General features: G+C 47.5%; 1 protein-coding gene across 5 annotated transcripts; it reads left to right on the plus strand.

Moving 5' to 3' along the window:
* Window positions 1-295: 295 nt before the first annotated feature.
* SUSD3 (sushi domain containing 3) lies at window positions 296-24,735 on the plus strand. Of its 5 annotated transcripts, none has more exons than XM_045844835.1 (6): window positions 296-435; window positions 15,177-15,365; window positions 16,932-17,079; window positions 17,851-17,896; window positions 18,624-18,692; window positions 24,059-24,220. In XM_045844835.1, exons 1-6 carry the CDS (start codon window positions 348-350, stop codon window positions 24,068-24,070), a joined length of 552 nt encoding a protein of 183 aa, XP_045700791.1. In that variant the 5' UTR covers window positions 296-347; the 3' UTR covers window positions 24,071-24,220. The 5 variants fall into 5 exon arrangements, with proteins under 5 accessions (XP_045700791.1, XP_045700787.1, XP_045700790.1 ...); XM_045844832.1 differs by lacking the exon at window positions 18,624-18,692 and adding an exon at window positions 5,370-5,494 and having other exon boundaries at window positions 311-435; window positions 17,851-18,003; window positions 24,059-24,735; XM_045844831.1 differs by lacking the exon at window positions 18,624-18,692 and having other exon boundaries at window positions 17,851-18,003; window positions 24,059-24,735.
* The last annotated feature ends 502 nt before the right edge of the window (window positions 24,736-25,237 follow it).

Below are 25,237 nucleotides of genomic sequence, written 5' to 3' on the forward strand. Positions count from 1 at the left end.
TCCTGCCCCCATCACCCTGGGGTCTCTTAGTGAAGACCTACAATATCTGTACCCACTACGGATGGTCTGGCCCACAGTGACAAATGAGGTCCACCTGACACCTGGCCTGGGGATGCCTAGCCGGTTGAAGAGGCGGGGCAGAGGTCACCACCTGCATAAACCCTGGAGCAAGACTTCCTGCTCCCCAGGCTCCCGTCCTCTAGGACTTTTGGACTCCCGCGGGGCTGGCCCAGCCACCAGGCTCAAGGAGAGCAGTGGGCGGGGCTCTGGGAAGGGCACTCCCAGGATGCCCCGCCCCGCCTGCTGCTCTGTGGGCAGTCTGGCGGGCCCCTGCGAGGCGCTGGGGAATGAGTCTGGCTGCAGCGACCCAACGCCGCAGGCAGAGGCCTGGAGGCCACTCGGAGGACTCCACAACCGCTCCCGGGAACCGTGCAGGTGAAGGCCTGGACCGAGGGACGCGAATCGGGCTCCACATCCTTTTACCAGACGGGGAGTACTGCACAGCTGGGGAGGCTGGGGTTGGCGCTTACCCGGCTAGACGCCGCACAGCGGGGCGTAGGGAAAGTGGGATGGGCGGCGGGTGCACTGACTAGGGAGGTGCACTGCTGAGAGGTAGGGAAAGCACGACTGGGCTGGCGGGGCCCATAGTTCGGGAGGGAATACAGCTGGAGGACCTAGATAGGAGGGGCGGCTCACAGCAGGAGGGCAAACCTCTCCTCCCCTTCTCCTCCCCTATCCTCTCCGTCCAGCGGGCGGCTCAGGAGACAGAAGGCAGGCGTCGAGCAGCCTGAAACCAGGCGGAGGCAATAGCCTCCTGCTTGCCCAGGTGCGCGCCCTTACCCTGTACTGGCTTCGGGCTCCAAAGGCCCCCACGCCTCAGCTCGGGAGGAAGTCGGCGGATGTGGGGAAATCGGAACTAGCATCGCATTGAGGGAAGGTGCTCTGGTTCCTTGGCTAGCTCGCTAGCCCCACTTCACTGGTGGGGTAACTGAGCCTGGAAAGGGGAGCGACCTCAGGCGATCCCATGGTCGCAGGGCGTGGCTTGAAGCTCCGGAGTCTCCGGAAGAAGGGGCAGGGCAGGCTATTTTTACTTTGTGTTTGATTTCAAGAATGATCTGAAAAGGGTTCACCTTCGTGCCCTGGTTCTGATGTAGAAAACATCTGAAGTACCAACTTACAATGCCGGTTGTGTTCCATGAATGCACCTAAACTATAACCTTTTTAGAAACAGAATCAAACCTGGACCTGTGCCCTAGATGTCCTGGAGGCTCACTTTAGTGGACACTTAAGCACAAGGGTCTCAGGGCACCTGTGTCTGAGTCCAGGTGCAGGACTGGGCTCTCTGCACAGGTAGAAGTTGGCCCAGATTACAGTCTGGGGGTGTGGCCAGTCTTGCTTAAACAGTGACACCTGTCAGCAAGGAGGCACTAGGGGGTCAGCTTTCTCTCAAATACGGAAACTGCAGCCCAGGGAATTAAGTCACCAAGTGGGAGCTAAGACCTGCCCCAGCCTGGTGGGGTGGGCTTACTTTGTTTGACTGTTTGACTCCCTATGGCAGCCCAGACCTGAAATGGGTGGTTTGCCCAATGTGAGAGGAAGACAGTGTGTATGCTTGAGTGCTGGGGAGGTGAGTATGGACCAGAGGTGGAGAGACTTGCCCAAGGTCAGCCAAGGACAGGGAGAGTTGCCCTCACATGTTTGCATACAAAGGCTGTTTGAAGAAGACTCTGGTGGGGGTTGGGGTGCTGCGGAGAGGGTCTCAGAGTACAATCTTTGCTCTCTGGCTTGCCAGCCTTACCCCAGCCCTGATGACCTGCTGTAGCTCAGCCTCTTGCCAGACAAGAGAGAGACCTGGGGTCCCACCCGTGAGCCCTTCCCTGAAACTTGGGACTGGAACTACCCCTACCTCCACTTTTTTCTGGGGTGCATCTCTGCTTCTTTGTTTCTGTCTCCAGGCGTGTTAAATGGTGGGCACTGTCTCTCTGCCCCCAGGCCCTTGGACAGGCCATATAGAGCCATCACATTGGCTGTGGTTGTTTTGCTTTGGGGTAACACCATCCTTAGGAATCCACCACTCCCCTACCCTGTGGCCCCAGTCTCTTGGGCAGTGAAATGGGCATCCACCTCTCCCTGTGTGTTGTGAAGGGATGGAATCTTTTGGAGAGTTTGGCACTGTCTGACTTGCTGGTTTCACAGGGACCAGGCTAGGCACCATGGGCTGTTTGTTTTTTCTGCAATCTGTAAAATAGGTGCATTACTCTGCTTGTCCTGAAAGTCCAGCCAGATGGATGCGGTGTCCTGGGGTCTGTGCCCTTCCCTCATCTCCCTTGCAAGGCCCAGAGGGGAGCCTGGCTCAGAGAAGGGTGGTAAATGTTTTATTGAATGGCTGACTGGGAGGATCTTGGTGCCCAGCTCATTGTAGAGACCACCCCGCCACTGCCCACAGGTGCCTGACCCTACTCTCAGGGCAGCTCTAGCACTCCCTGATCTGGGAGATTGTCCAGGAACATGGCCTAATGGAAGGAGGAACGCAGGGTTCCAGAGGCCAGGGATGATCCTTGCATACCCAATACCCTGGAAGGACCGTGGAGGAAGGGTCTGAAAAGGAAGCAGCAGGAGGACTGCCAGATGGTGAAGGCATGCTCTGGCATCCTCTTGGCTTTACTCCCACAGCCATGCCACACAGTTGGCCTGGGGCCATTTCACAGAGGTGACACTGAGGCCCAGAGGGAGCAGTGGGAATCCAGATGAATCATGTGTGTCCTCAAGACTGGCTCTGGCCAGGGTACAGGCAGACCTGCTGGAGGAAGGCAGCTGCCAGAGCCTCAGTGCTCTGCCACTGTCTCCTGAGGAATTTGGGGGCACATTCTTCCTGGCTTGGAATTAGCCTGGTTCCATTCCTGGGAGGTGTTGGCTGTGGCCAAAGTCCAGGCCTGTAGTGGCTCTGAACCCCATGCCCCTCCCCCATGGGTGGAATAAACAGACTCAGAGAGGGCAAATCTCTTGCCCAAGAACACACAACCAGGGCTGTGGGCCTTTTGCATGTGGCTCTCCTCACTACAAGGGTCTTATCATACTTTCAGACTGCCTGAGAAATTCCTCCTGAGGATTCTCCTTTCCATTTGGGGAAACTGAGATTCAGAGGAAGGAAGTGACTTGCTGGTTTCACAGGGACCAGGCTAGGCACCAAGCCCTGGGTGAGCTGGCCAGTGGCCTGCCTCTCCCCCACCGTGGCCAGTGTAAAATATAACTTATTTATCTGGTCCACACATGGTGAGGTCAAGGTTTGGGGACTGTGTGGGCTCCAGGAGGGAGGATGAGAAGAGCAGGCGTGTGTTCCTGGTTTCCAGATAAAAGATTAACAGGCAAGACTTGTTCTCATCCAGGCTGACTGGGGAAGGCTGGGTCTGGGAACAAGAGGGGTAGAATGGAGGGAGAGGGCTAGGGAGCAAAATGGGTCATTGGGCACACCAAACTGCCATGATGGGCAGGTCTGCCCTCTTCACTGTTCAGTGAGCCCATAGGGTTGTTTTTGGTCTCTTGTTTACATCAGATATATTCCCTTTGTTTTTCTGCTTCCTCTCAGTTAAGATTTATTTTCACATAGTAAAAAAGAAGTGTCATCAAGGGTGCTGAGGAAAAGTAGAGCTAAGGGTGTCCTGCTGAATGGGGCTGCAGGTGTGTGGCCCGGCTCCAGGCAGGGTGAGGCTGGGGTTAGGGGAGCTAGGAGGGGTGTTCTAGGGCATCTGGGTATCTGTGAAGGTTTTCCAGCAGGGGAGGGAGGAGGTGGGATTTGCTTCTTAGGCACTAAGTTGTGGGGGACTGTTGGGGGCCAGTGAGGGGTGTCTGGGGGGTCGAGGGATCCCTGGGCTGAGGAGGGGCAGTGAGGGTTATTGGGGGTTCAATGAGGGATGGGCTGAGGTCCACCAGCTGGGGGGTTGGGCAACAAGGGGACTGGGACTCCAGCCTGGGGAGGGTGGCAGTGAGAGGTGTTCTGAGGTCTCTAGGGAGCTGTAATAGACATGACTGAAGCCCCTATAGGCCCCAGAACCTCCTTGCTCATTCTGACTTGGATCATGAGTCCCATAGAAAGATCTAGTTGGGGTGATATCAGGGTACATCCAAGACTTTGGGCAGGTCTGTGGGCATGAATTTCTTATCTGGAAAATGAGCTCAGCCCTGGGGAGTTCTTGCTGGCCTTCTAGGCCCAGGTAGGGGATGCAGGAAATCCCATCAGGGTCAGATGGGTAGGAGCAGGTAGAAGTCTCCTGGATGCTGTGGCCTTAAGCCCCCTCCTGGGGAGCATTCCTGAGCTCTTGGCACTGCTCTAAAGTCTCTACAGGGTTGTTCCCCCTTCCTGTGACCCTCAGGGAGCAGGTCACCCCATTTTTCAGTTGGGGAAATTGAGTCTGAGTAAGGTGAGGGTCAGGTCCAGTATTTGTGGCCAGGAGGTGGTTGAACCAGTGTTAGACCCTGTGTGATGGAGGCTGGGGGCTAGGGGGTGGTCTGAGCAGACTTGCCGTAATGGGGTATAACTCTGTTCTCCCAGGTGGAAGAAGGCTAGAGTAGGTAACACTCACAACAGGGTGGCCTTGAGCAAGGACTTCTCTCTCCCTCCACCATTCCTTACAAGGGTCATTTCCTCAGACTTTCCATTTTCCTTTTTCTGGAAAGACCGGTTCGAACAACACATGGCTCACACTTCTACCAGAGCAGGGGCTCCCTGCCCTTGTTGGAAGCACAGAAAAGGGGAAAGGGGGTGGGACCACATTGGAAACACCTCCCCCCTACCTCCAGCACTTCTGAGAGACTCTCCATCCCCAGATCCCAAAGGGGCCTAGTCTTGAGGTGGCCTTCAAGAGGCAGGACAGGCTCAAGGCATCTTAGGGAGGGTTAGTTCCATCTTTTCAAATGAGTGACCTCCATGGGTGGTGAAACCACCTGCAGTGCCATCTCAGTGCAGCATAGGATGTGGCTATTGACAGCCAGTCCTGGCCTCACTGCGTTGTACACTCCAGGTACTCTTTCTGAGATGACAGTAATGTTTCCTCACTGGGCTGGGACTACACATCATCTTGGTGAGCCCTTATCCTGCCTTGCCCTGGCCAGGAGCAAGACAGCCACCACCTAGGACCTGGTGGGTAAGGACATACTAGCTAGTTAGTGGCTGGGCTTCCTCTAACATTTTTGTAATCACACACCCCCTTCCCCAGCTCAGTCCTACCTTTAACATGTCATTAGGCCTGCTTCACCACATCTCTTGCCATCTCTTTGTTCATCCCTCAAGACTTCTTAACTTTTTTGATGAAGTGCTAATTGTATCTTTAAAGGATGAACATGAATTCATCCCTTCTTCCTTATGTTCACAGGGCTCTAGTGTAGGTCCTGAGCAGACAGCCACAAGCACCACCAGAACTCTCACCCTTTCTGACCACTTCCCCCATGGGACCTCCCCTCCCTGAGGGCCACATAGGATTGGGAAGAAAGAAAGAAGGTGCCTACAGCAAAAAAACCTTCAACAAAACAAAAAGGCAACCCACTGAATGAGAAAATATATTTGTGAACGATACATTCAATAAGGGATTGATATCCAAAATATGTGATACAACTCAATAACAACAACAACAAAACAATCTGATTGAAAAATGGGCAGAGGAACTGAATAGACACTTCTCCAAAGAGGACACACAGATGGCCAATGGACAGATGAAAAGATGTTTAATATCACTAAGCATCAGAGAAATGCAAGTCAAGACACAATGGGATATCATTTCACACCAGTCAGAATGGCTATAGCAATAAATCAACAAACAAATATAAGTGAGGACGTGGAGAAAAAGAAACCCTCATGCATTGTTGGGATGGTAAATTTGTGCAGCCACTAATGGAAAACAGTATGGATATTCCTCAAAAAACTAAATATTGATAAATCATATGACCCAGTGATTCCATTCTGGGTGTTTATCCAAATGAAAACACTAGTTTGAAAAGATATATGCACCCTTATGTTCATTGCAGCATTATTTACAATAGCCAAGATATGGAAGCAAACCTAGGTGTCCATTGATAGATGAATGGATAAAGAAGAGGTGAAATGTATATACAATGGAGTATTTCATAGCAATAAAAAATGAAATCTTGCCATTTTCAACAACATGGATGGATCTAGAGGGTATTATGCTAAGTGCAGTAAGTCAGAGAAAGACAAATAGCATATGATTTCACTTACACATCAAATCTAAAAACAAAACAAAAACAGACTCATAGAAACAGACTTAAAGGGATGGTTACCAGAAGGGAGGGGGTGGGAGGATGGATGAAAAAGGGGAATATAGTCCATAATATTGTGGTAAGTTTGCACAGTGACAGACAATTACTGGAATTAGTGGGATGATCACATGTAAGGTATAAGAATGTCAAATTGCTATATTGTATATCTGAAACTAATAAGACTAATATAAGATTGTATAAAAAATGTACACTAAAAAAAAAAGATGCTTAGCTACAGAAAAATGCAGAAGTCACAGCTCTAAATTGAGAACTGGGAAGTGTTGTCTTCCTGGCAATCCTGGGGAAGGGGCCACGTGGCCAGCTTGTGGCTCCCCTGCTTTGTTTATCCCATTCCAAACCCATGTTCACCATCCTAGCCAGAAGGACAACGCATGTCCAAGTCCACAGATCTTGGAAAAGAAAGGAAGTTCTTCTTGGGGTAGTACTAATCATAGCTTTCATCTATTCGATCATCCATCCATATATTCATTCATTCTTGCATGCCTTCACTCACTCCAGCTTTTGCCCCTGTGGAGACATGGTGGTTAATTAACAGCCCAGACAATGGGCTCAGATTTGGCATCCCGCTGCACCTCGGAGTGCTGGGTGACCCTCCGGCCAGTGAGGGTGAGGTCAGTTTCCTGGAAATGTCCAGATGGGGGCACAGGAGTCATCCTCAGCCTGCCTGCCTGGGACACCCAGCTCAGCCACCACCCTCCACCCTACCCCTGCCTCTGTAGGGTGAAGTAGCCTCTCAGGCCCTCCCTGTCCTCCACCCCAGAGTTATGTACTCCTCCCTCAGACCCTCACCAATCTGGTGGGCTGTTTGTCTTTTTAATCCTGAACAAGCTAAGAGGCCAAAAACAGTATTTTAGGTTTCAAATTTACATTTCCTTATATATATTTTTCCTCAATTTTTCTAACAACTTTATGGAGGTGTAAATCACATGTCATATGATTCACCCATTTAAACTTTGCATTAAATGTGTGCAATGCTTCAATGGCTTTTAACATTTATTGATATGTGCAACCACCATCAATTTTAAGATATTGTCATCACTGCAGAAAGAAGATTCACACTCCTTAGCACAGTCACTCCCCATTCCCCCACCCCTCAGCAACTACTAATCTACTTTATGTCTCTGTGGATTTGCCTTTTCTGTACATTTTAGATAAATGGAATCATACAATATGTGGTCTTTTGTGACTGGCTTCATGCACTGAGCATAATGTTTTGAAGGTTCCTCCACGTTGTAGTGTGTGTCAGGGCTTCATGTTTTTATATTGCCAAATAATATTCCATTGTATGGTTGAGCCATATTTTATTTATCCATTTGTTGGTAGATGGACATTTGAGTTATTTCTACTTCTTGGCTGCTAATAGTGCAGCTGTAAACATTTGTATACAACTTTATGTGTGGACATGTGTTTTCACTTCTTTTGTTTGTATTTCTAGGAACAGCGCTGCTGCCTCCTGTGGTAGTGCTCCATGTTACTGTTGGAGAAATTGTCCAAGCAGCTGCCAGGTTTACATTCCACCCCCTGGAGCATGTGACAGCTTGGTCTCTGCACATTCTTAGAACACCTGCCTTTTTTGTGTACAGCCAACTCGGTGGAGGTGGAAGAGACCTCCCTGTGGATTTGGTTTGCATTTCTTTGAAGCTGATGATGTTGAGCATCTTTTTATGTGTATATTGGTGGCCATCAGTAAACCTTTAGAGAAATGTCTAGTTAGCAAATTTGGCTGTTTTAAAATTGGGTTATTTGTGCTTTTAGAATTCAGTTGTAATAATTTATACATTCTAGATACAAGTCCCTTAGAGATATATGATTTGCAAATATTTTCTCCCACTCTGTAAACCTTTTCACATTTTTTAAAAATATTCTTTTTGTTTTGCTTTTTAAATTTTATTTATTGATTTTTAGAGAGAGGGGGATTCTAAAAATCTCTCTCATGCATTCATTGGTGATTCTTGCATGTGCCCTGACTGCAACCTTGGTGTATCGGGAGGAAGCACTAACCAAGATACCTGGTTACAACCTCCTTTTCACTTTCTTGATTATGTCCTTTTAAGTACAAACATTTTCAACTTTAACAAGGCCCAGCTTATTTTTTGTTATTGTTATTTGGCATTTGATATCATATCTAAGAAACCATTGCCTAATCCAAGCCCTATGCTTTTTTCTAAAAGTTTTAAAGTTTTAGCTTTTACATTTAGGTCTTTGATTCACTTTCAGTTAATTTCTGTATATGACAAGAGAAGAGGTCCAACTTTATTCTTTTGATTGTGAGTATCATCCCAGCACGATTGTTGGAAACCTATTCCCTGCCCATTGAATTGTCTTGGCACTGTTGTCAAAGATTGAGTGACTAGAAGTAAAGTCTATTCCATTGGCCTATATGTCTGTGTCTATGCCAGGACCACTCTGTTTTGATTTTCATAGCTTTGTGGTAAGTTTTGAAATAGGGAAGTGTGAGTCCTCTAACTTTGTTCTTCTTTTTCAGGATGGTTTTGTTTTGGCTTTTCTAGGTCTTTGAATTTTAGGAGCAGTTGTCAGTTTTTGCAAAGGTGGCAGCTGGACTCTGCACATCAGCAAAACCAGACTATTGCCCTCTTAACAATGTTAAGTCTTCTGACTTATTAACATGTGGCATTTTCCCATTTATTTAGGTCTTCTTTAATTTCTATCAAGGATATTTTATACTTTTCAAAGTTTAAGTTTTGTACTTCTTAAGTTTATTTCTAAAAAATAAAAGTAATATATTTTTCTTGATGCTCTTGTAAATGGAATTGTTTCCTTAATTTTGATTTCAATTTGTTCCTTGCCACTGTATTGAAATACTATGGGCCCTGGCTGGCGTAGCTTAGTGGATTGAGTGTGGGCTGCGAACCAAAGTGTCGCAGGTTCGATTCCCAGCCAGGGTACATGCCTGGGTTGCAGGCCATAACTCCTAGCAACCGCACATTGATGTTTCTCTCTCTCTCTATCTCCCTCCCTTCTCTGTCTAAAAATAAATAAATAAATAAATAAATAAATCTAAAAAAAAAAAAAGAAATACCATGGGTTTTCATGAGTTAATCTTGTATCCTGCAACCTTGCTGGACTTATTTATTAGTTCCCATAGATTTTTTAAAAGATTTTATTTACTTATTTCTTTAGAGAGAGGGGAAGGGAAGGAGAAAGAGAGGGAGAGAAACATCAATGTGTGGTTGCCCCTCACGTGTCCCCAACTGGGGACCTGGCCAACAACCCAGGCATGTGCCCTGACTGGGAATTGAACCAGTGACCCTTTGGTTTGCAGGCCCATGCTCAATCCACTCAGTTACATCAGCCAGGGCAGTTCCCATAGATTTTTAGCAGATTCCTGGGGATTTTCTGGACAGAAGACCATGTTGTTTAATAGAGAAGTTTTGCTTCTTTCTTGATGATTTGGGTGCTGTTTATTTAATTTTCTTAACTAATTGTCCTGCATCCTGATTTTGGGGCTATCTCTGTTTTTCTAGCTTAACTCTTGTCTCTTGTAAATTTTGTCTTATTAATATGTAAGTGGTATTTATATGGGAAGGACACTCTGTTGCAAATTCCCACACATAGTAGTAGGCTGGAGTATCCCCCCCAAATCTACCCCTTGTTCTGCTGTTACTGTAGGAATTTTGAGTACTGCATCCATTATCAGCTGCTCTTTCTCTGTCTTGGGCATTGGACATGTCAGCCACTTCTCTGAGCTTGATTTTCTCATGTTAAAATGGAGATAATAATGACTTCTTCCCTGCTGTCTTCTGGATGGTTCTGAGTGCTGCACAAGGTCAGGAATGTGGGTACAGATTTGTATTGCTGCAGTAGCAATGATGCTGATGGCAAGCACCTGGGAATGAAGGCACACTGGGACGTGCAGCTTCCGTGGCACTGTGGCCCAGCACAGTTCCACCCCTACCACCTTCCCAGTGGCCATTCTTGGTGTGTCAGTTTCCATTCCTCAGTTTTCCCATTGCTAAGGTAGAGATGGCCACCTTCTTCATAGGACTGCAACCCAGCAAACACCTATTAAGCACTCAGAGTTGTTTATGCTTATCCAGAAGTGAGCCCTCTCCCCTACAACTGCACAAACCACAAGGGCCCCCCAGGCTCACACTCTACCCGATGAGGTCCCCCAGGTTCCTAGTAGGGCAGAGGTAGGGTGGACTAATGCATCTTGGCTGAGCACAGCCAACCCTGGCCTTCCTTGTTACCACCCACAGTGAGGGTCTTGGGAAGCCTCAGCCTCCCTGATGGCAGAATACATGACCAAAACTGAAGCTTGGCTCTGCTGCTACCTCTGCTGCCACCCTCACTATAAGTGGGGTAGGGCTGCATGGCAAGGGCTGGGGTGGCTTGGCCTCTCTGAGCCTTGGGGCTGGCTGCGGACCATTGTGTGAAGCACCAGTGTGGGGTATGTGAGTGTACATATGTGGCCCTCCAGAGTGATAATCACTGTTCTGGGCAGTCCTGGGTGTGCTCTGTCCTGATGGTTATGTCCTGATGGTTATGTGCTCTGTCCTGATGGTGAAGCAGGGTGCTCTGTATTCTATAATGGAGCCCTCCATGGCTGCTTCCAGGTGGATGTGGAATTTGTGGAACACTCCAGCCCAATACAAATGTCCTGTGTATACATATACTTGGAAAGCAGTTTTGCTGGAGGTCAGTTGTGGATTAAGAAAGAGTCCAGGTAAATTCTCAAATTTGGGGCCAAAGCAAGTAAAGGATGGAGGGTTGGTAACTAACATCAAAGATAAAATAGGGGAAGCCATGGGATAAGTCAGTTGGCAGCACAAGAGCTTGGCTGGGTCATGGTGGGCCAGGTGGACAGCAGGACATTCATGCCTGGCCTGCAGCGGGTGGTCTTGGCTGGAGCATCACAAGGAGGACAGGTAAAGTGTTGTTTCTGGTCAGCATGGAATAATTGGGCCTTCAGCCTGGAGGAGCTGGCCTCTGTCCCCCTGCCCTCCCCACACATTGTTCCAGCCTTAGCCGCTGTGCAGAGGATGTTGGGCACTGGGCCCCTGCAGGGCACTTCCAGGTCAGTGTGTCTGCTGGCACAGGTTGGACAACCAGCACATTGAATCTGTCTGTTCTCCAAGATGAACTGCTCTGCCTTCTTGCACTAGTAGTACACATCATGCTCAAAATAAGAACATTTCAGAAAAGCAGAAGGAAGAGCCTCTTGCACTTGGGCTGAGGAGGCATGAACATCCATAGCAGCTCATGCCACATACCCCAACAAGCAAACAGCTCATATGCCCAGCAGCAAGGGACAGAAGCAAACAGAGCATGTGCAGCATGGCACCTCCCACATTGTGCTGACCAGGGGAAACTAGGCAGAAAGGGTATGTGCTGTGCGTGTGCACATATCTATGTTTGTTTGTGTGTGTGTGTACACATGTCTGTGGGCTTGTGTGTTGAGAAGGTAGGACAGAGTTATCTTTCCTTATTTTGAATTTCTGCCCTATAACGTGAGCTGTATGACCTCAGGAAATGACTTAACCATCTGTGCCTCAGTTTGCTCACTTGTGAAGTGAGGAGAATGATGATTCTTTCCTGCAAGGTGCTGTGCAGATCAATGAGTTAATGTAGGTAAAGCAGATGCAACAGTGTCCAGCTCACAGTAAGTTCCACATAAGTGCCAGCTGTTGTCATTGTTATTATTTTATAAAACATGCTTGTGATTGCCACTTCATGCAGTAAGCACACTGCAAAATTTTAGGATGCCATTGCTGACATTCATCACCAGGATGTACCTCAATTTGCTACACCAAATCCCCACAGCTGGAAACGTTTCCACTTCTCACTCTTCAAAGGTGAACATCCTGGTATAGAAATCCTGGCAGCATATTAATAATTATTTCCTTTGGCTAAATCCTCAGATGCATATACAACATAAGGATCTTAATACATTTACCAAAGTCCATCCAGAAGGTGTCGATCTGCACCCATCAGTAAAGTTCCTAAGAAGTTGCTCCCAGGACCTTGCTAACTCTGCACTTGGCCTATTTTTTTTTCTTTTTGCCAAGTTGAAGAGTAAAAGATTTGCATTAATTTGAATTAGTGTTTCTTCAGTTATTGTGAGGGCAAGCTTTTTTTCCCCATGTGTGTTGGCCCTTTATCTCTTTTGTGAAATGCTTGCCCACACATTAGTCTGTTCTTTTTTTATCTGGATGTTCAGCTTTTACTGATGTATAAGATCTCTTTATAAACTAAGGGTATTGAACCTTTGTCCTGTATTATCCAACTGTCTTTTCCAAATGTTTTCATCTGAATTTGTTTGTTTTCAATTATTAAGTTTGTAACAAACTTAACAAAAGTTTGTAACAAAAAGTTTTATAACAAAAGTTTTGTAACAAAAGTTACTTATGTAACAAAAGTTTCTGCTTCTTACTTTTTATACAATCACATTTGTTGATCTTTCTCTCCCTCATTTTTACTTCTTAATTCTGTCATTGGAGCTATGCTTGAGTTAACAAATTCAAGGGGTTCACTGCTTGGGGTGCTCTATTCAGGCTGCTGTACTCAAGAACAATGTTACAGAACAAAAAAAAATGGGGGTTTGACTGCCTGTCACCACAAAAGCCAAACTCATGAGGTGAGTCCTGATTCAAAAGGAAAAAGGTTTTGTTTGGATGCTGTGCCATCTTGGAGAATGGGTGACTCCCTGTTTCAAATCTCATTTCCTCTGCAAAACCCAGACAAAACTCTGCCATCCTCAGCAAAACCAGAACAAAAGGCAGTGCTCAGTATTCTGGCTCCATTTTAAAGTACCATCCTTTGGAGCCTGAGGCAGCTGCTAAATGGTCATCCAGGTAGCTTAGCTTGTTCCCAGCTGCCATCTGGCTTCAGACTCCCTCCTGGAGCCTGTGTGTGGAGCTGGCATGACCATGACCATGTGGCTGTTAGGGCCACAAAATCACATACTTCTGGAAGGGAGAGCATGTTAACACACCAGTGAATGCTTCACCAGGTCTGAGAGAGAGAGACTCCTTCCTGGATACAATGGGCTACGTGACTGCTAACATCACGTGGCCCATGGAGAGGACAGGCCAGTGCACTGTCTAGCTGCAGGTCCAGAGCAGCAACTGATGAGCAACAGCAGAGCGGGTCCCAAGTAGTGAGTGATGAGCAAGAGCAGAGCTGGTTCAAGCAGTAGGCAAGGAGGAAGATAGAACATGTGTTTCTCTATTCCCCTGGGGCAATATCTGTTTCTGGTGTGGGACCAGCTATGTACTTTTTCAGAAAGACCAATTAACTTCCTAAACTTTCCTGTGCTTTGAGTGGGTCCACCTCCCAGCCAATCCCTTCTTTCCCTAGGCTAGACTGACAGGCCTCTTTAGTTCAGCACCACTCTCTGCTGCCCTTCTGACTTCTCTGGCTTGTGTGCCTGCCTTCTCCTGGTCCCACCCCCAATCTGATACCAGAAGAGCAAGGGCAAGGGCTTTTGTCCTTATCCATTCCTCTTCACCTTTCCTTGGGCTGGGGCCCTATCTATTCATCCTTTTAGCCCCTAATGCTGTAGTGCTGGGCCCCATCCATTCATCTTCCTAGGTTTTAGTGTGCTTAGTGTAAGAAACTCTCCCTGCCATTGGTGATGGAAAAATGGAGGCAACTGTACTTGAACAACAAATTTTAAAAAACTCCACAAAACTCCCCCTACTACCATCCCAGGAGACTCCCCCTGACTCTGCCACCTCCATGGCTTCCCTGCTCTTGGGGCCTCAGACTACGTGGTAGTGGCTGTGGAGGCTCAGCCAATTCCAGGAGAATGCTCTGCTGCAGCCCAGCCCAAGTACTGAGGTACAGGCTTGTCCACCTGTAACAAGACTTGGTTGTCTTGTTGCAAGGTAGTTTTTACTTGGAGCAAGTAAAGGGGACCAGATTCACTTTTAGAGCTCTGTCTCCCCAAAGGGCAGCCTAGCCATTACATACATACAGTACTTGGTTAGTTACATGTTGATTTTTTTTTCATTGCAATTGGCTACCCTTATCTGGTTGGATTCCTGTCAAGGTCATTCTGTTTACAGTTAGTCTGCAAAATATTGTACATTTTAACATTTATAGCTAGAATAGCAGTTACTAAGAAACTCCCAGACCTTGAGATCCTTGTCCTAACACTTGGGTAATCATTTGCTTTTATTTTTTTATTGCTTTTATTTAACACTTGGGTAATCATTTGCATTTATTATATTTGCTTTTATTGCCTCCTGATACATGATACTTTTTAATTTTTCTTTTTCCCTGTGTGCCAAGCTTTGCACATGCATTTTATTTTTTAATTTTTTCCTATACCTACAAAATCTACCTTTTGATTTGTAGGTTTGTGTTACATTTCTTCTTTTTTTAAGAACCTTCTGCTCAAAATTCTGTTTTTTTATATATATATCAGTTTGTCTCTTTAAAAAAAATTCACCCATCTCCCAACTCTCCTCCCTATTAGCCACCATCAGCTTCTTCTCTGTATCTATAGGTCTGTTTTTGTTTTTTGCTTATTAATTTGTATTATGTTTTAGATTCCACATGTAAGTGAAATCATATGGTATTTGTCTTTAACTAACTTATATCACTTAGCATAATCCCCTCTAGGTCTATCAGTGTTGTGGCAAGTGGAAAGATTTTACTGTTTTTATTGGTGAGTAATATTCTAGCATGTTTCTATTTTCAACACTGTGGTCCTCATAATATTGAGAGTTCACTTAAAGTAGGGAACTTGTTCCCAGGCCACTGGTTCTGTGGCTGCCACTCCTGGTCTGGATGGCTGGTTCAGCTCCAGAGCATCACAAAGCCATTGGGGCAGTGGTACCTGTCCCATGTAGGGGTTCCTGCCAAGCCCCTACCTTCCAGGGTGGGGTCCTCATGCTCTCTCATCTCTCTCTTCCTAGGTATGTGCACTCAAGTGCAGCCACCCAAAAGGGGTACCCTGCAGGTCCTTCATGGTGATGGCACTTCTGTGGGGACTGTAATCATATTCCACTGCCCCTCAGGACACCAGATGATCGGGTCCGGCCTCCTCACCTGTACCTGGAAGGGGAGCATCGCTGAGTGGTCTTCAGGGATCCCTCTGTGCAAGTGTGAGCCCTGATCCCTGGAGATATCCCCAGATCGGCTGTTGCCCTGGGTGGGAGGGGCCTGATGCTGTCACATGAACAGTGTGGTGTTCATAGAAAAGATGCAGTGGGTGCCAAGTCCCAGCTGGGCCTCTGTGTAAGGCCCTGCTCATGGTGCTGGTGGCCCTTGGTGGCTCCACATCCACAGTGTGGATGCAAGTCCTAGCAGGTGCTCCAAATCTTAGGTCTGTCACTGAATTGGCCTGTCACTTCCAAGAGGTTACTTGTGTTGTCTGAGCTGGCACTTACCTATTCTCTAAGCATCCACATGGCAAACCTTAATAGGATATTCCATATGCCAAGAATTCTAGAACTGGGGACACTGAGGGCCAGGATGCATCAGGCTCAGGAGCCCCAGTCTAGAGGAGGAGATGGTTTTTTATTTACTTGTTGTACACAGGGTTAAAGGATAATACCCAGCATGGCATTGTTCAAAGGGAGGACATGTGTGTTATGCAACAAAAAGGCTCAGTAATCAAAACAGTTTGGAAAAGGCCACATTAATAGGCTGCAGGACTTCTCAGGGCTTTTAAATGCTCATATGCTGGGTTCATCTCCGAGGGGATTTATTAGGATTAGATTCCTAGAGATACAAAACCCAACATAACAGGAGTTAGCCAGAATAACAGGGGCTACGGGAGCTTTCTCTTACCCATAGCCCTCAGATTAGGCAGTCCTAGGCTCATATGGTACCCCACAGTGGGGACCCAGTCCCTTTCCATGTTGTGGCTATGTTGGGTGTGATTTCAACTCTGTGATCCAGGTAACAGCAACTGTGTTCCAGGCAGTAGTTGTGGGTTTAGGGACATGGCAAAGAAGGGTCTTAGAAGTTGTCTCCCACCCCTTCTCATTGTAAACCACTGTCTAGAACATGGTCATGTGATTACATGAAGCTGCAAAGGAGGCTGGGAAATGTAGTCTTCAGTCTCAATGGCCAGTGTCCATCTAGTGCCAGGGGCTGAGGGTGTGAATGGTGCTGCAGGGGAGAGTAGCTGGCATTTCTTAAATTAGGATTCTGGGCCTTGTTTTCCCAGAATATCCTTTACAACATAATAGAACTAGTTCTTAGCCCATAGCCTAGGTCACATGGTGGATATGGGGCAAAGGCCTTTTCCCCCAAAGATGGGCATTTTTCTTGATTTTTACCTTCTTGAGGTGGGTCCCTGAAGGTCTTTGCTAGCTTGGGGCATTGTGAAAACAGATTGAGAACTCTCTTGTCATCTGGCCTTCGGAGCCCAGGCTGCAGTGTGTGTGAAAGTCAAAGGGGCCTCACTGAACTCTCTGTCAGATCTTTTCCCAGTGTGCCACTGTGAACTCTTACACACCCTCCAAAACCCTACTCAAACACTCCTTTATTGGGAGGCAGTCTTCCCTGATAGCCCCACTCCTATGGCAATGTGCACAGGCCTTACCCTTAGCAGTCAACACCTCCCTGCCTCCCCTACAGAATGGGGCTTACTGAGGGCAGGCTGGGCAACCACCGCAGGGCCTGGGTGAGCCATGCCTAAGAGCTGCTCTTGTCTTCCATAGCTGTGACAGCTCATGAGACCTTCGGCTTCAGGGTGGCCGTGATCGCCTCTATCATCAGCTGCGCCATCATCCTGCTCATGTCCATGGTCTTTCTCACCTGTTGCCTCCTGAAGTGTGTGAAGAGAACTAAGCAGCAGCACCTTGACAGGTACAGTGACCCTAGCATCCTTGTAAGAGGTGTGCCTATGACCTTGAGCCCTGACTACTCCCCAGAGCTAGGAGCTGGCCCAGCACTACCCAAGGGGTGCTAGCACCCAAGGCCATTCCAGGCCTCATAAGGGTGTCCACGGGACATGAGGAGTGGGGTCACTCTACCAAGAGCTGCCCTTACAGCCCACACTGGCTGCAGATGAGGTCAGTCAGGGTCTCCCGACTGCTGTTGAGGCTTGGCATTCTGGTCATTGAGTGTCACGGTCATGGAGGGCACATGGGCTGCAGGTACGGTGATTGTGTCATCCTGCAGTATAGTCTGCCTGCACACAGTGTGTGCTCTGCTGTGTTGGGTGTGCAGGGCTGGTGAGTTGCAGTTATCTATAGGCTGCAGGTGGAGACTGGTCCACAGCCATCTGCTTTTTCACTGTAAGTTCTGTTCTGGGGGAGTATTTTTTAAATAGTGGTAAAGTGTTTATAACATAAAAGTTACCATTTTAATTATGTTTAAGAGTAGAATTCAAGGACATTAGTTCCATACACAGTATTGTGCCACCATTGAGGCAGTCCATCTCTAGAACTTTCCACAGCCTGCCTTTGGAAGTAGAGTGTTCTGGCTCCTGATCATTGGTGACGGCTTCTACCCTCCAGTGGCAGAGCTGAGGAGTGGCAATAGGGCCACCAAATTCTCACAGTGTGGCTTGCAGAGACTCAGGGGTAGCAGCCTAGACACTTATATCCCTGAATATCCTCCTGTATCTTTCCACAGAACTGCCCAGCTGTGGCTCCAGCTGAGAGATGAAGATTTGGAGATGGTACAGGCCACCTACCTGGGCCTCAAGAGCTTGAATAACAACAACAGTGGCCACTTTGAGTCTAGGAGCTGGCATGGCCAAGGGCGTGACAACCACAGCTTTACCACGTGGGCATGGGCCTAAGGGTTGGGGCAGGGGATGAAGGGATCCCTGGCTTGGTCAAGACAGCGCCAAAGACCAGGACCCTGGGGGTACTGGCTGCCCTGACATGCTGAGCAGGCTCACCTGGGCTTCAAATCCTGGCCCAAAGATAGGCTGATGATCCTGCTATCACCCAGTCCTGACCTTGCACCTTAGCACACAGAGCCACCACCCACCCCACGTCTTTATCTTCAGAATTCAAACCTGAGGAAAAGGTGAAGCTTCTGAACATGAGTATTCTCTTCACCTAGACCCAGCAGGTCTCCACGGTGTGCGCACAGGCTCACTAAGTCCTCCCATCTCCCTTTCTCTGCCTTTTGACACAGAGGATTTTTTCTTACACACCCATTGCTGACTCAGGGAATCTAATCCTGGCTGAATGTGGATTGTGATATTGTACATCTTCCCATGCAGGCATCTGCTTTGAGTGTACACTGTCTCACTCAGGATTCCATGTGGCACTGACAGCAAGATCTCTAGACTCCATAAATGGGGACAGGCTTTTTGTCTTGGTGGCCAGTGGTCCCCTACAGAGGCCATGCTTCAGACTGTCTGGCATTGGTATTTGGCTCTATTTCTTTTGCAGGTGCTGTGGGTGGTGCTGGTGCAGGTCAGACTGGTCCCCACGGGCATGTGCGGTGGGGTGTTTGTGAAGGCAAGTCCATGTCAGGCGATGAAAAAGGGAGTCTGCAAGGGATCACTCTGCTGCCCCCAAACCATTGACTTGAGCCTCAGCATCCAGAGATGATCTTGCTGGTATCAGTTTTTCCCCTGGGGCTTACAAAATAGTGATTTTAATTCTGTTGTTATTCTGTCATTTTTTTTTCCTATAAGAAATGAGAATGAATTCTGTTTATTTCTGAACTTTTTATTTTGTTGTTTTTTGTATTACTATGAACTCATGGATATTTTTTCTAGAGCTTTATTTTGGGGAAATTTCACAAATGTACAAAAGCAGAGAATTATAGTGTAAGGAGTCTCCCATCCCCACCTGCCATCCTCAGCAGTTTCTGCCCCCACATCATCTGGACACAATTTCCTGTGGGCTGCAACCCACCCCCTACTCATGGCCCTTTTCATTCCTTTCTTTCACAAGACATCCCAGCCCATCTAGTGCTTTCTCTGCCCAGGCCTGCATGGCTGCCCCTCCATGGAGGTGGGTGGAGTGCAGCATTCAGAAACTGGGCCTGCCTCATGGAGGCAGGTGGCCTGTCCCCACAGGAAACTTCCCAGAGAGGCAGGTACTTATTTCAGCCTCGGTTTCCTCCTCTGTACAGTAAGCATCTTGGCAGTGCTCATCCCCGGTCCTGTTGAAGTGATTAGAGCAAGGTTAGGGCTTAGTGAGTGCCAGCTGTTGTTAATTCTGCTCTTATCCCTCCTGCACAGATGAGGAAACAGACAGAAGAGGTAGTGACCTGTTTGGGCTTGGTGTGGGTCCATCTGGTCCCATGTCTCTCTGTCTGTGACACTCTGGGCATGCCCTGTGGGTGGAACTGGTCCCAACTCCTTCTCTTGAATGTCAGACACTATGCCTGCCTCACGGTGGTGCTTCATGCCTGCTGCTTCATGTCCTTTCCATGTGATGTGACAGGCTGTCATGTTGCTCTGGTGGTCAGAGAACCCCAGAGTTTTGCTCCAGATACTCCAGTGTTTGTGAGACTCTCCCTGGCTATGCTCTGGTTTTGGTAAATGTTGGTGATTAGAGCTACTTTTCTTGACATTTTGGGGTGATCCTAGGAACAGACTGTTTAGACCAAATAGTCTCAATATTTTTATTACCAAATTCTTTCTTCAGAGACCCTGCACAAGTGAGTGGAGACATTTTCACAGCTGTGCATCACTGAGTGTTAATGTGCTATGTTTCTATTTGTTGACTTAGCAGGTGTCACCCTCACAGATAATTTTCATCAGCATTTCATTCCATTTCTATGATTAACAGTGAAGAAGAGCATTTTTCTCCAGCCCTTTGCTTACCAGTTGCATTCCTGGTTTTAGTCATTTTGTGTTTGCTGTGCCTAATAGCCTGCTGGTGTTTTTCTAATAAATTCTAGGAGCTCTGTATACTGTGTGGAAATGAACCTCATTCAAACATTGGCTGCAAGTACTTTACTTTTTGTTTTAGTCATGTTATGGTGGTCTTGCTCATGCCTTTCCTTTTCATAAAGTCAGATTTCCTTCCAGGTAGCCCCTTCTTCCCATGCAAGGTGACAGACCCTCCTCAGTATAGACCTATGTCAGATGGTCCTGTATTTCAGTTGGGAAGCATGTCAGTGGAATGAGGGAAAGAGTTACTGCCTCTCCCAGTAACTGGAGTCCTGGATGAGGCCACACAGCTGCTGCAGGGACTTTATTAGCTGCATTGAGGCATTGGATCTCCCAGCGGGACTGCAGGGGGCCTGTATCAGTACCACATACACCTGCTATTAAACCTGGGGGGCTGTTCTCTCTCCCTCTGATGGCCAGCACAGAGCTGTGCAGAAAACTCTGTGGCTAGCTTCTCTGAGGGCAACTTGGGGGCCACCAGAATAAGCTTTAGTTAGCAGCACAAGGCAGAAAGTAGGAGGTGAGGCTGAGGGAACATTGGGGTCAGAGCACCTCCGCTGAGCTCTCCTACACATCTCCCAGGCCCCAGCTCTGAGTCCAGCTCAATGGGGACCCAGGGAAGGTAGCTCCTGCCCAGGGCTTCACAGCTTGATGGAGGAGACAAGGTCCTCCAGGCCCCTGAGGCCTCTGGCTCCCAGGCAGGGACACTGATTGCAGCCCAGGGGCCTCTGGATGTGCCATACTAGGCAAAGTCCAGGTGCCTCTATTCTCCCACCAAATGGTGGTAAAACTGTCATTAGTAAGACAAGGTTTGCCCCTTGACCTTGCTTGTATTGTATAAATATTTCTCAGGACTCAAAACATGCCAGGTGCTGTTCTAAGCTCTTTCAGATATTCCCTGTTCTAACCTTAGTGGTAAGCACTTTAAAAAATATATATATTTTTTCCCTGGCTGGTGTGGCTTCGTGGATTGAGTGCCAGCCTGCAAACAAAAGGGTCACTGGCTCAGTTCCCAGTCGGGGCACATGCCTGGGTTGCAGGCCAGGTTTCCCAGTATGGGGTGCATGAGAGGCAACCACACATTGCCGTTTCTCTCCTTTTTCTCCCTCCTTTCCCCTCTGCCCAAAAATAAATAAAATCTTTTAAAAATATATATTTTATTGATTACCCTATTACAGTGTTCTCTCCCCACCCCCACACTTTATTCCCCTCTGCCTGCAACCCTCTCCCACCAGCATTCCCTCTCCTTCCCTCTCCTTAGTTCATGTCCATGGGTCATACATATAAGTTCTTCAGCTTCTCCATTTCCTGTACTATTCTTAACCTCCTCCTGTCTATTTTGTAACTACCAATTATGCTTCTTATTCCCTGTACCTTTTCCCCCATTATTCCCCCTCCCCACTGATAATCCTCCAGGTGATCTCTATTTCTGTGATTCTGTTCCTCTTCTAGTTTGCTAAGTTTTTTTTTTTTTTGGTTCAGTTGTTGATAGTTGTGAGCTTGTTGTCATATTACTGTTCATATTTTTTATCTTCTTTTTCTTAGATAAATCCCTTTAACATTTCATATAATAAGGACTTGGTGATGATGAACTCCTTTAACTTGACTTTATCTGGAAAGCACTTTATCTGCCCTTCCATTCTTAATGATAGCTTTGCTGGATAGAGTCATCTTGGCTGTAGGTCCTTGCCTTTCATGACTTAGAATACTTTCTTCCAGCCCCTTCTTGCCTGCAAGATTTCTTTTGAGAAATCAGCTGATAGTCTTATGAACACTCCTTTGTGGGTAACTGTCTCCTTTCCTCTTGCTGCTTTTAAGAATCTCCCTTCTCTTTCATCTTGGGTCATGTAATTATGATGTGCCTTGGTTTCTGCCTCCTTGAGTCCAACTTCTTTGGGACTCTGAGCTTCCTGGACTGCTTGGAAGTCTATTTGCTTTGCCAGGTTGGAGGAGTTCTTTATTATTTTTTCAACTAAGTTTTCCATTTCTTGCTCTTCCTCTTCTCCTTCTGGCACCTCTATGATTCAGATGTTGGAATGTTTAAAGTTGTCCCAGAGGTCCCTAAGCCTTTCCTCATTTTTTTGGATTCTGGTTTCTTCATTCTGCTCTGGTTGAATGTTTCTTTCTTCCTTCTGATACAAACCATTGATTCCAGTCCCAGTTTCCTTCCCTTCAATGTTGGTTCCCTGTACATTTTCCTTTATTTCACTTTTCATAGCCTTCACTTTCCCCTCTATTTTGTGGGCATATTCAACCATTTTTGTGAGCATCCTGCTTACCAGTGTTTTGAACTCCTTATCTGATAGGTTGGCTATCTCTTCATCACTTAATTGTATTTTTTTCTGGAACTTTGATCTCTTTTTTCATTTAAGCCATAAATATATATATATTTTGTTGTTGTCTTGGCATGCCTGTTACATAGTAAGGGGTAGAGCCTTAGGTATTCACCAGGGCAGGGCTACCCACATGTCACTGTGTTGTGGCACTGTATGTAGTGGAGGGGTCCGAGAGGGGAAAATGCCGCTTGCTCAGCTCTTGGTTGACTTTCAGTCACTTCCCCCACTACCCACAAGAAAATTGGGCTGTTTTGGTGCTGATTCCTGGGTGGTGGGGTTTGTGTACATTCTAGGATCCTCTGGGTCTCTCCAATGAACTCTGCTGTGAGGCTGGGAGTTTTTTTCTGCCTCCTCAACCCCCACAGTTTTTTTCAGTTAGAGGTTTTGAGGCTTTGTTTTCCACATTGGAACCCTGAGTTGTATGGTCTGTCTCACTCCCCAGTTGTTCTTCTTGGTTTATTTGCATGCAAATGTAGGACCTCCCACTCTGCCAGCTACTGCCTCCCTTGCCCTGGACCTCCAGCCAACACTTTATTGTGAGTCCTCTCCACCCTAGCTGCCATTTCTGCCCCTCCTGCCTGTCTGAATGATTGTTTCTTCTTTAACTCCTTGATTGTCAGACTTCCATACTGTTAGATTTTTCTGGCAGTTCTGGTTATTTTTTGTTTTTAAATGTGTTGTTGTTTTTCTTTTGGTTTTGTGAGGAGGCAAAGTGTATCTACCTATGCTTCCATCTTGGCCAGAAGTCCAGTAAGCACTTTTCTTATCCCATTTCTTCCTCATGATTCTGTGTCCAGAATCAGACACAGCTATTAAGTATGATGCTATGTTTGAATTCAGGCTGTCTGACTCCAAAGTCCACAGACTGCTCACTAAGCTGTTTCCTTGTCACTGATTGATTGATTGATTGATTCACTTAATAGTCAAACCAACAAATAACTTTGTAATTCCTACTACTTTCTATAGCTTTTCTGAGAATTAGGTGTGGATGGGAACAGAGATCAGGAAGGCTTCTTAGAGGAGGTAATACCTGAAATGAACAGACTGGGAGAGCCTGAATTTCAGGGAAGGAGAGAAACAGCATCTTAAGGGGAGGGAGCAGCCTTGCAGAGGGCTTGAGGTGGAGCAGCATGGCTCTTCTCAGGGAGCAGATGCCAATGTAGGGGGAAGGCAGGGTGAGCCAGGTGACAGAGTCAGGCCAAGGTCTGATCAGCCTAGAGAATGTCTTGGTTTCTGGTTTAGGGAGTAGGGGAGCCTCAGAGAAATGAAGATGTAGAAGGTGGGTGATCCAGCCCCCAGACCACCAGAAGATAGCCTGGCAGGAGCCAAAGTATCTCCTTGGATGGTCCTTCAGTGTCCTGGCCCAGGGAGGCAGCCTGACCTCTGTGGTTTTCACATACTCTGAATAAGCTGCCTTCCTTGACACAGCCCTGGGAACCACCCTACTCCCAACCCTTGGAGCACCTCTATGGAGACAAGGTCCCCAAGTCCTGGGCCTCTTGATGGTTCACTCTGGCTTAGAGCAAGGCACTGATGGAGGGGCTTCCTCAGGCTTGGGGGCCTGAGTGCCAGGCAGCAGAGCAGGGTTGGAGCTGAATGGGATCCTGGCTCTTCCCTCACCTCATACCTCTTCTCCCTGCAGAGACCTTGGTAAGAGTACCCGAGAGCTGGCTGGTGCAGCCTGCAGCATAGACAAGGACCACTGGACCCCCAGCAACCTTGCCTGCTCACCGTGGGCCCAGGTGATGGTGCACACACTGAACCCAGGGAAGACCCTGCCTGCCACAGGCCCACTGTTGAAATGCCCAAACAGGCCATGGCCTATGTCCCAGGATGACCAAGGCCCAAGCCAGAGATGCCCTCCACACTGAGAGGACCAAGCCCACCCTTCAGCAGGCCACCTATACCTCGACATGTGTCCAAGTCGAGACTAGTCAGTGAAGTAAGCTTCTGGGTTTAGGAATTCCTCAGGACACCTTCCTGATTCTGAAGGCTGAGAGTGACCTGTCCTGGGGAGCTCAGCTGTTGCAGCTTTTATAGGTAGGCTTCCTTGAAACCACCACTGAGGTTTACAGATCCAACTATAGCCCTGCTTCAGCCAGGGACCTTTAAAGAGACTGGGGACATTTTAAACATGTCTGGTTTTGCATCGCAAAAAAGGAAGAGGACAGCCAAATTCTCAACATTATCAGCAATCACAGAGATGAATCTTCTTTCACAGAGTCAGCCACCCATACAAAGGAACCCAGCTGAGTGCTCTATCCATTAACTGTAAAGTTGTGGTGAAGGCTGTGAAATAAAGAATTCTAACACTGAAAATTGCAAAGGTAAAAATCACTGGCTCAGTTTTCAGTCCCTGCATAACAAAACCTCAAGCATAGAAGTCTAAAACTATAGTCCCTTGTATTACCACTAGGACCTCTGGGCAACTAGGACTCAGGAGGGCCAGTCTGAAGGGAGCCTCTCATGGGGAAACCTCCCCATGGTGGCTGCAGTCAGCTGGTGGCTAGGTTTGGGTCATATGAAGGCTGGTGGGGTGGCTTACATATGGGGTTTGCTGCTGACTATCAGAGACTTCACAGGGTGGTGGCACCTTGTATGGCCTGGGCCTCCTTGAACAGGGTAGCTGGTTTTCACAGTGAGGGTCCCAAGTGTGAACCTTGTGATTCAGGCCCTAGGAAGTTGTACTGGGCCACTATAGATCAACGTGGGAGGCAGTTATACCCCACTTTTGGGTGGAGAGTACCAGGCACGGGCCGACACCTTTAGAGCCATCACAGTCCCCTAACCTGTCGCTGTCAAAGCAGTTAGATAAAAAGAT

This window comes from Phyllostomus hastatus, unplaced genomic scaffold, assembly GCF_019186645.2.
Source record: "Phyllostomus hastatus isolate PE091 unplaced genomic scaffold, TTU_PhHast_1.1 phas_contig_41, whole genome shotgun sequence".
Classification (NCBI taxonomy): Eukaryota; Metazoa; Chordata; class Mammalia; order Chiroptera; family Phyllostomidae; genus Phyllostomus; species Phyllostomus hastatus.

Bases quoted from the DNA above. Each gene is read 5' to 3' on its own strand.
- SUSD3 (XM_045844831.1), top strand. From the start codon at position 348: ATGAGTCTGGCTGCAGCGACCCAACGCCGCAGGCAGAGGCCTGGAGGC. The intron at 17,080-17,850 runs GTACAGTGACCC...ATCTTTCCACAG, and splicing joins AAGCAGCAGCACCTTGACAG to AACTGCCCAGCTGTGGCTCC. The intron at 18,004-24,058 runs GTGGGCATGGGC...TTCTCCCTGCAG, and splicing joins GACAACCACAGCTTTACCAC to AGACCTTGGTAAGAGTACCC.